At 67.4% G+C, this 9,790-nt stretch overlaps 1 protein-coding gene across 2 annotated transcripts; it reads right to left on the bottom strand.

Moving 5' to 3' along the window:
- Positions 1-191: 191 nt before the first annotated feature.
- Positions 192-8,371, bottom strand: GOLGA7B (golgin A7 family member B). Of its 2 annotated transcripts, none has more exons than XM_030030483.2 (5): positions 8,279-8,371; positions 2,583-2,708; positions 2,035-2,187; positions 1,786-1,887; positions 192-1,664 (listed from the first exon to the last, which is right to left on the bottom strand). In XM_030030483.2, exons 1-5 carry the CDS (start codon positions 8,333-8,335, stop codon positions 1,560-1,562), a joined length of 543 nt encoding a protein of 180 aa, XP_029886343.1. In that variant the 5' UTR covers positions 8,336-8,371; the 3' UTR covers positions 192-1,559. The 2 variants fall into 2 exon arrangements, with proteins under 2 accessions (XP_029886343.1, XP_029886341.1); XM_030030481.2 differs by lacking the exon at positions 8,279-8,371 and adding an exon at positions 3,799-3,999.
- Positions 8,372-9,790: the final 1,419 nt, after the last annotated feature.

Below are 9,790 nucleotides of genomic sequence, written 5' to 3'. Positions count from 1 at the left end.
GGGCCACATGATTGCTACATGGGTCTGTCCCCGTGCCCCCATCGACTGCCCCATCCCTCCCCCTTATTTCCCCCATGCTCACCCTCTTTGTGGGGCTCTGCGCACCCCAGTGTGCTGGGGGATGCCCAGTCTGGCTCTGTGCCCGCCCCAGCATCACCCATTTGACACAGGAGGACACGGGGCAGGCAACAGGGGATGAAGCGTGGGGTTTATTGACGAAGGCCTCCATGCAGGGGGGCCCCAGTGGGAACGGCAGGGCTGGGGCCACCCTGCACACATGCCATGACCAAGCCAAAGGGAGTCCCACGGAGCAGGGTTCTCCCTCCAGGACCCTGGGAGAGCAACGCCAGCTCGATTCGACCCTGCACCCAGGCAGGGACTCTTCTCCTTGAGGTGCTGGATGTCACAGGGACCCTCCTATTCCCCCCCATCTGACCCTGGCCCAAGAGCCCCCACACCTTGCAGCCAGGCCCAGGTGCCTCTCAGGGTCCCCACCACAGGCCAGGCTGTGAGAATTGGGGTGCTCGTGGCAGACACATGCAGGATGCGTGGGCAGGGGAGGGCTCAGCAGCGGGAGAGGAAGGGTCCTGGTGGAGCTGCTCCACAGGGCACCCTCCCTGCATTGGGCAGGTCATGGGGCAAAGCAGGCAGGGGGCTGCCAGCAGCCAGGTGCGGGCAGGCTCTGCCGGGACTGGGCAGGGAGCCTGGCTCACCCATGCCACAGCTTGGCCTCCACTATGCTGGGCCATGCATGAGCCCGGGGCACGTGGCACAAGGGCAGAAGCCTGCCCAGCACTGTACCTCCCTGCCCTGGGCATGGGGCTTGGGGCTGGGGAGCCTTCTGGGTCCAGCTGGGGATGGCACTGGGTCAGGCAGGGAGCAGAAGCAAGTGCCCAGTGTCGTGGGCAGTGCTGAAGGATGCTGCTGGCGAGGATGCTGGGGAGCAGCAACGGGCAGCGTGTGGGGCAGGGCTGGGGTGAATGCATGGCACCATCATGCAGCTGAAGCGGCACCAGGGCGCTGCCAGGCACCCTGAGCAGCAGGCACGCAGCAGCTGAGCCCACGCCGCAGCACCAAGAGCAGGATACCCCAGGGAGGGGGTGCAGCAAGAGCTGGCAGTGTCCGTGGGCATGGGGATAAGTATGTGTCCCCCTTTAGCGCTGCCTGGGCCTTTGCTGGTCCTGCTGCTCCCCAATGCGTGGCACAAAGGGCGCTGCCAGCTGGGGCTGCCCGTGGCAGGGCAAGCTCCTTCGCTTGGGGCAGGGGCAGCAGCACCGAGCACCCGGAGGGCTGCGGGAGCCCCTTGGCACCAATTTGGCTCAGTGGGAAGCACATGGGATGCCCCAGCACCAGCCCCTGCCCACAGTGGGTCTGAGCAGGGGCAGAGCCACTGCGGGGGGCACAGAGCAGAGCAGGGTGGGCAGCCCCACTGGGCAGCCCCTGGCCTCCCCCTCCCGCCCACCCTGGGCTCAGAAGCGGGTGCTCTGGTAGTGCAGCCTGCGGAGCTCGGAGAGGCCACTGTCCCGGCAGTACGAGTCCCTGCAGGGACTCCCTGCCAGTCACCGGCCCCCTGCCCCGCCGCCGCCGCCACCGCTGCTGCTGCTGGAGCTGCCGCTGCTGGAGCTGCCGCTGCTGCACCGGTCCTCGTAGATGGAGATCTCAATCTGGGCCCTGCTAAGGATCATCAGTGAGATGGGCTGGCCCAATTGCCCAGCACCCACTCCTGGTGTCCCCCCCACCCCTCGCCCTTGTCATCCCCCCAGCACCCTGCTGCCCAGAGGATACAACCCTCATGCCACGCTCCAGGGGGTCAGTGAGCAGCAGCCCCCGCGGTGCGTAGATCTTCTCATTCTGCTCCTGGATGTACTTGGAGATCTTCTTCAGGACCTGCTGGCACACAGAGGGATGGTCAGGGCCTGCCAGCACTGCTGCCTGCTCTGGCCTCCAGCCCCCCCTCCTCCCTGTGTCATCCCTGTGCCCACCGCCAGGCCTGCAGCCATGTCCATCCCTCAGCCCTCCCCTGGTCCTCAGCACCTTCTCATAGTGTGTCTCCATGCAGAGGAAGATGAAATAGGCGGTGGCACAGGCCAGGCACCCCTCCAGGTACGAGCTGCCCCCAATCTTCTCCGCCTCAGCATAGAAGCCGTTAAGGGTTTTCACGGTTTCCTCGAAGAGCTGCCGCTCGATCTAGAGCAGAAACCAGGGTGAAGAGGAGTCTGGCCAGAGGCTGACCCCCTGCACTGCCCTGTCCCCATCCCCAGTGGGACTTGGGGAGCACTTAACCCTCTCCTCCCCATCCAGCTGATGCCTCAGCTCCCTGGCCCCTGCCCACCTCCCACCCATGCCAAGACCTGCTGAGCCTGCATCCCTTCGCTAGAGCTTCCTGGTCCCCAGGAGCACCCAAGCCCTTGCAGACTGGGCAAGGCAGCTGTGACTGCATGCATCCAGCAGCATCGGCTGGCCCAGGGCCATACAACACCTCATGGGGGCCCCATGCCTTCAGACCCCCTCTCTCCTCTGAGCCCCCATAGGGCACCAACATAGGGCACCCCCCCACCCTGTCCGCCTGCGAGGCTCCCTACCCGGCTCTCCAGCTCGGGGGGGAATTTTGTCTGGAACTGGCACGTGGTCCCGTCGCTGTAATCCCGCTGCACGAAGACCTTGGTGGCCAGGGACGCACTGCGCCGCAGCTCTTGCAGGCTGTGCACCTGGGGGGCAGCGGGGTGAGCGGGGGGGCTGCAGCTGTGGGGGGCCGGGCATCCCTGCTGGGGGGCTGGGGGCCCAGGGAGCAGTGCCATTCCCCCAGTGTCAGGGGCTGCAGGCTCGCACACCTGGGGCAGGGAGCCCCCAGCATGGGCTGTGTCATGCCGTGAGCTGCGCTGGAGGTGCGAGGCCTGGGGCAAGGGGAGGATGGCGGCAAGGGGAGGATGCTGTGGCAGCCCCCCCCACTCAGAGCGTGGGTGAGTGCATGCGGTCCCTGCTCCGGGCTGGTGCCTGGCCTCACCTGCACCGGCTGCTGCACGTGTGGGTGTGTGTCCCCTCGTGGGCCATGGCCCAGGGAGGGAACAGTCCCCTGTCCCCAGCAGCACCCCAGCACACAGCCACCCCAGCAGCTCCCAGGTGGGAAGAGGGAAGGGACCTGAGCAGGAGCAGGGGGCCGGGCAGCGGGTCTGCAGCAGCAGTGCAGCGGGCAGGCAGGCTGCGGCGGGGCAGCTGCACAAAAGGAATCGGCAGCCCCGGCAGCAGGCGCTCAGCCCAGCCCTGGCACCCCACGGGGAATGCGGGCTCACGCCAGACCCCCAGGCTCTGGGCCGCGGGGCAGCTTTGGGGGGCTGGAGTGGAGGATGGAGGGGCCGGGTTGTGCCAAGGGCAGGTGTCAGACCCCTCCCCGCGCTTCCCCTTGGGTAACATGGGGCCACCGCCTGCTGTGTGCCCCACAGACCCTCCGCCCCTGTCCCGGATCCCACCCACGGCACCTGGGAGAGGGACCCCACAGCCCCCCCTTCTCCCGGGGCACCCCACCCCAGACCCACGCCGCTCCCTCCAACAAGGGCACCCTGCACCCTCCCCGCCCCCCCCCCCTTCCAGGCACCCCACATACACACCGGCCTTTCTGTGCACACACCATGCATCCCTCCCAGCCCCACACTGCACCCCACGCGGCCCCCAGCCCCACGCTGCCCTCCCACACCAGCGCACCCCCACGCGGACCCCTTCCCTCCGCGCCCAGCCAGCCGATGGCGGCGGGCAGGGGAGGGCAGACCGGGGGTGGGCTCCGCCGTGCCGCCGCGCACCCACCTCCGTGGCCATGGCGCGGCGTGCGCCCGGGCCGGGCTGTGCCGGGGCGGGGGCGGGGGCGGGGTGGGGAACCGGCGCTGCCACCGGGGCCGTGCCGAGCCGCGCGGCGGGACCGGCGCTGTCCGCGGTGCTGCTGTGCCGAGCGGCGGAGGCGGGCCCGGCCGCCCCGGTGTGCGCAGCCGCCCGGCCCGCCACGGCCCGCCCCGAGGCGGCGGGGATGGACGCCCGCCGCTACCGGCGCGGTGCCCCTGGAGGACGCGACCCCGTTGCTGGGGACGGCGGTACCGGGGGGCCGGCTGGCCCGGGGCCGGCCCCAGCGGGGGGCTGCGGGGGGCGGGGGGGGCTGCTGCCGTAGGTCCCGGGGGTCCGGCCGGCACTGCGGGTACCGGGACCCGGCTGCCGAGGGCGTGCGGCTGTAGGTCCCTGGGGGGAACTGGCTGCTGAGGGGGTGCCGCTGGAGGTAACCGGGGGTCTGGGCGGCCGTGGGGCTGGCCCGGTGGGGGTGTGGGGGGCCGACCGTGGGGCTGGCAGCCTGCCGTGCCAAGGGGCCTCGACTGAAGCTGTTTGTTTGGGAAGGATTTGCAGCTGGCGCTGCGCTCTGGAGCGGGTGCTGCGATCGCAGCACGGGCAGACATCAAAGAAGGGAGCTAACGAATTCCCTGTTATCTCTGCCTACTGACAGCTCAATCTGAGCCGGAGAAATGCCAAACGGGGGAACAGAGGCTCTCCCGAGAGGCGAAGGAGGGGGTGCTCCCAGCTGGGGCCATGGTGAGGCAGGAGGGATGCGGTAGCTGGGCACAGGGCCCTGGTCAGGGCAGGAGAGCAGCCAGCCCTTCCCTCAACACCTGGGCGATGCTGAAGGCAGCGTGGGGCCCGGCAAGCACGTCTGCTCAGGCTGCTAACACAGCATGGCCGGCTGCCTGCGGCACAAGGTCCCTGATGAAACAGGGGCAGCTTCGTCTGACTCCTGGTCCCTGCCCTGAGCACCAGCCCAGGCTTTGGGCAGAGCAAATAGAGGCAGAGCCCTGGGGTCGCTGGCAGGCAGCCCCTGTACTCTGGAGTGTGGCAGGGTTTGTGACCAAGGGACCAAAGGACACGTGCAGGCAGGGACCTGAGTTGAAGGGCTCATCTCCCCCACAAGCACAAAGCTATGGATCCCACAGCTTTCAGGAGGAACCTGCTGCTCCCATGGTTCAGAGCAGCCCTGCCGGCCCACACCCAGGAGCAGTGGGGTACACCCTGCCCAGTCGGTACCACAGAGCCAAAGGACCCCCCTCGGGGCGGAGGGGAGGTGAAGTCTCCTAGGTACACACACATGTGCATGCACACAGACGCAGGCATTTGTGCATGCACTTGCATGCCCACATCTGGCTGCACCCCCCATGCACGCACCCAGGCACACGTGCACACGCTTACACACCAAAGCGTGTCCCCAGATGCCCCCAAACCCAGGCCCTGCATCCCGGTTCCTTCCCGTGCTGCATGTCGCCACCACGTCAGGGCTCGCCTGCCCGCCTGGCAGCGCCCTGCCAGTTGCCATGGCAATGCTGAGCCTGCCAGGAGATGAAGTTTGCTCTCCCACACCATGGCGAGGGGCCGAGAGCAGCCGGCGGGGGGGCCCAGCTGTCCCCCCTGCCCCAGGTTCTGCCCATCTGCCTGCACCCTGCGGTGCTGCCCCAGGGATGTCTCTTCTCTGGCTGCACCAACGCAGCCCAGGCGCTGGACCCTCGGTTCTGGGCTCCAGCTGCCTCACAAGCCATGGACCTGCTGTCTGCAGGACCAGGGCACATGTCAAGGAGTGTCCTTTGGTGGGACATCTTCACCCCATCACAGGGGGCTGTCTTCCGCTAGCCATACTACCCAGGAGCAAGCCTTGCCCAATGGCAGGCAGGACACAGACAGCCTGGATGTGCCCCACAGTGCTCCCCATCACCACACAGCCCCTGGCCCTGCCCAAGGTGCCCACAGCCCCCAGCATCTCCAGAGCCCACCAGGGCCTGCCAACGCCCCCATGCAGGATGCACCATCATGGACTTTCAAGTTTTAACCAGAGCAGGGACAGGCCCTGCTGGTTTCCATGTAGAGGGGACAAGCTGCTGCCGTGCCATGCTATGCCATGCCATGCCATGCCATGCCATGCCATGCCTGCCAGCAGGACAGGGCAGAGGTGGAGGGAGGCTGGCATAGCTGACAGGATCCCAGGCAGTAGGAGCGGGGGCTCGGGGCAGCCCCAAAGTGCTGCGTGGCCTTGCTGCTCCCCGCAGCCCCCAGCTCTGTGTGGGAGGCTGGCAGGGTGCCTGCAGCAACAGGGCTCTGGCCCTTCTTCTCCTCCATCTGCTGAGCCCTGAGGGGCTATTTTTAGGCTGCCTGGCAGCAGGGGCGGGCACTGCATGCACAACTGCTGCCAGAGCTGCCTTTACTCCCCTGCCTGGGTCTTCCCCTGCGCCTGGAGCAAGGGGGCTCTGAGCTGTCCCGCAGACAGACCCCACAGACCTCCCCTTGCCCCCAAGGGACAGGCGTGGGGCACGCTTGGGGCCCCTACAGCCAGCCCTGCACAGCCAGCGTGCCCGTGCCCGTGCCCATCCCACCATGGCAGCCATGGCACAGCTGCGCCCCTGCGCTTGCCTCCCAGGCCAGGACCAGGGAGTGTCCCCAGTGCATCCCCCAGTGCACGGTGCTGCACCCTGTCCCAGCACCCCGTCCTTCCTTGCAGTCCCAGCATGGTGGCTGGGGACCGTGGAGGACAGCTGGAGCCCTGTGACCAGCCTGGGATCAACGCCTGGGGCCCCATCCTGCACCCGCTGCGTGCCGAGCCCCCTCCCCAGCCTGTCAGGGCTGTCAGCGGCTCTGGCTCTGCTTCAAAGGGGCCACGGCAGGGCCAGGCCCTGGCAGCTGCTTCACAGGGTGCTGGGGGGGGCTTTCATTAATGGGGGGGAGCATGAGCTCACCACCCCAGCGAGGACAACGGTGACATTTGGGAGGCATGCAGAGACAGGGGGGCACGGGGCTTAGCTGATAACCTTTTCTGAGAGACACCAGGTGTGTGCACCAGTATGGGGGGACGGGGAGGGTAGATCCCCCACACTGGGAGAAGCTGGAAAACAGCTCCAAGTGCCCCAGCCTGCCCTTTCATGCGGGACACGGACACTGCCCCAAACTGGGGTCCACCAGCCCTACAGTCTGGGCACCCTGAGGCTGGGCGCCCCTCTGCAGCGCCTGCAGCACCGCTATGTCCAGCTGTGTCCATCCCAATGGGTGGTGCCAGGGAGCCCCTGCAGAGGGTGGGGGCAGCCCCCCAGCACGACTGCACAGGGAGGGACACAGCACCCTCCTGCAAACAGGCAAGCGGAGGGGGACGTGGTTTTGGAGCAAGGTGCCAAGGTCCAGCTTTGGCAAAGGTGCCGGCCGGGAGCCGGGGCTGTGCGAGGATTGTCCCTGCGCCAGGGATGGGCCTGTGCTGGGAGCAGACGTGGGTGGCTTTTCCCACCTCCCCGGCGGGGCAGGGGGGGCAAGCAACACTGCAGAGAGGGTCCCCATGTCCCCATGCATGGTGCCACGCTGCGAGGCAAAGGGGCTCTTCCCCTGAGGCATCCCCACACAGGACGTGCCCTCGCAGAGGGGGGCCGGGGAGCTGGGCCGGAGGGGCCAGCAGCGAACAGGGGGTCTGTGTGCGGGCTGGCGGGAGCTGGGCAGGGCCAGGAGCTGCCGGGGGGGCTGGGAGGGCTCCAGGACGGCCTCGGCCCTGCAGCTGGGCCGGGAGAGCTGCCAGCCGCATTCCTGGAGTTGCCGGACAAACGGGAGCGTGTGTGGGCGCAGGGCAAGTGCACAGCCACTGCTGCCCCTGCCCGCTGCCCACCCCACCGGTCCCACGCCCCCGGGCCAGCTCGGCCCCACGGTGCCCCCAGACATGCCCCAACATCCCTCGGCCAGCCCCCAGCAAGGCCACCCCTGCAGAGCTGTGCTGCCAGCTCCGCATTGCCCCCCCCATGCCAGGGTGCTCTGTCTGGGGAGCTGCCAGACACCCCGGGATGCAGGTCCCTTGCACGGCCAGCCCTGGCATGCTGTCACCTCCCGAGGGGACCTGCTCTTGTGGTGGGTGCAGCCCGTGCCAGGCACTGATGCAGCCTGGGAGCCTGGAGTCCCGGGAGCCTGGGATGGGGCTGGGACAGGGAGGATGAGAGGATGGAGAGGACAGGAGGATGGGAGGGAGCCTACCCGGAGCCCACCCAGCCTACCCAGGCCCAGGGGATGCATCTCTGCCCACAGAAATAAGGTCGGCGGCACCAAAGCTGCGGTGGGAGAGAGAGCGGAGACACGACGGGGGAGGACGGAAAGAGGCAGCCAGGACCCTGCTCAGCATCTCATTTCCCAAGAGCCTCCTGCTCCCCTGGCTCAGATCCGCTCTGTGCTACAACCAAGCACAGGTCCCTGGGGAGGGCCCACAGTGGCGAGGGGGCACCCCCAGGGGATGTCCTCTTACCATGCCACCCTGGCTGGCTGTCCCTGAGGTCCCCACCGCGGAGGAGGCAGCCCCCATGGCCCCGCTTCCAGTCTCGCTGCCGTGAAAACTGACACAGGCGGTGGCACAGCCAGCTCCCTGGAGTGACAGACGCAAGTGTCAGTCACCCAGCCGGCTGTGCGGGTGCAGGACGGGGATGTGGGCACTGGAGCAGCCTGCACATACAGGATACAGGGAAGGGTGCCAGTTCCAGCCACCCTGGGGCCATCCCCTTCCCCGGGGTACAGCTCAGATCTACCTTCCTGGGGACATCCCAGCTGGGAAAGGGTTAAGGAAGCAATGGGCATGCAGCAGGGACCCCCCCACCAGAGCAAAGGCACAATCTCAGCTCAGGGACAAGGCTGTCAGGACACCTGGCAGGGCGGGAGCAGGGGACAGACACCCCTCTCCTGGGGCCAGCCCTGCTCTCCACAACGTGGCCATGTTGCCAGGAGGTGACTCAGTGGCTCTAATGAAGGCATCGTGACAGACGGGGGGGGACCAGGCCAGCTGGCAGGGAGCCCCTCACTCCCCCTTCCCAGCCCCAACAGCCCCTCGCCTTCATGTGGTGGGGTGCCAGCTGGCACAGGGTGCTCAGCAACCCCAGAACCTTCCTGGGAGAAACTGTGGGTGCTGGGGGGCTGGACCAGGCTGGGGGACAGGGCGGGCTGAGAGCCAGGAACCAGTCCATGGCCAAGAGCAGGACAGCACCAGTACTGGGAGTGCCGCCGGGACTGCTCTGGGACATCACACACCCACGGGGCAAGGTGTGCTCGGCATCCCACACACTGGGAGCTCCATCCCGCACACGCAGGCTCCCTCTGCCTCCACCTCCCCGCTCCTGCTCCCAGGCCTCTCCAGCCCCTTCCCAGCCCAGCTCCCACGGCAATTATGCCCTGCCCTGGCCCATCCATCATGGATTAGCTATTTTCTATCAGCATTTATCTCCAGGCTGTCTCACCCCTGCTGTGAGAGCCCGATGCCTCCAGCACCCTCCCTCCTGCTACCGGGCAGCCCTGATAAAGGGCCACTCTATCTTATCGTGCTCCCTGGCAGTTACACATTAATGGTGCCATCTCTGGGGCTTGGCCGGGGTAGGATGAGCTCAGTCCATCCTCAGGCTGGCAGCAAGCATCACTGGGTGATGTGGTGACAGGCACTGTGCCCAGCACGGAGGGCATGGGCAGGGCAGGCAGGCTGCAGGCAAGTGCAGGTTGTGCAGGTGAGGTTCCCAGCATGGCCCCAAAGCAGATGGATCCCACGAGGGCTGGGGGGGGACAGTCCCTGCCCCCAGCCCAGGGCAAAGGGCAGTTGCTATCGCTGCCTGCACCGGGCTGTTTGCTCTGTCGCCCATTAACAGAGCCACCTTATCCAGCGGGCAGGGGCCAGAGGCGGCCCAGAGCCTGTTGGCCAGGTAGGGGCATCAATCATGGGAAGGGGAGGGGGTGCCCCAGATAACCCCTGCAGACAAATGGGTTTCTAATAGGGTCTTGA

This window comes from Aquila chrysaetos, chromosome 11 (assembly GCF_900496995.4).
Source record: "Aquila chrysaetos chrysaetos chromosome 11, bAquChr1.4, whole genome shotgun sequence".
NCBI classification, from domain to species: Eukaryota; Metazoa; Chordata; class Aves; order Accipitriformes; family Accipitridae; genus Aquila; species Aquila chrysaetos.
The sequence above is the reverse complement of the archived record's forward strand: the minus strand, read 5'-3'. Positions and strand labels throughout refer to the sequence as shown.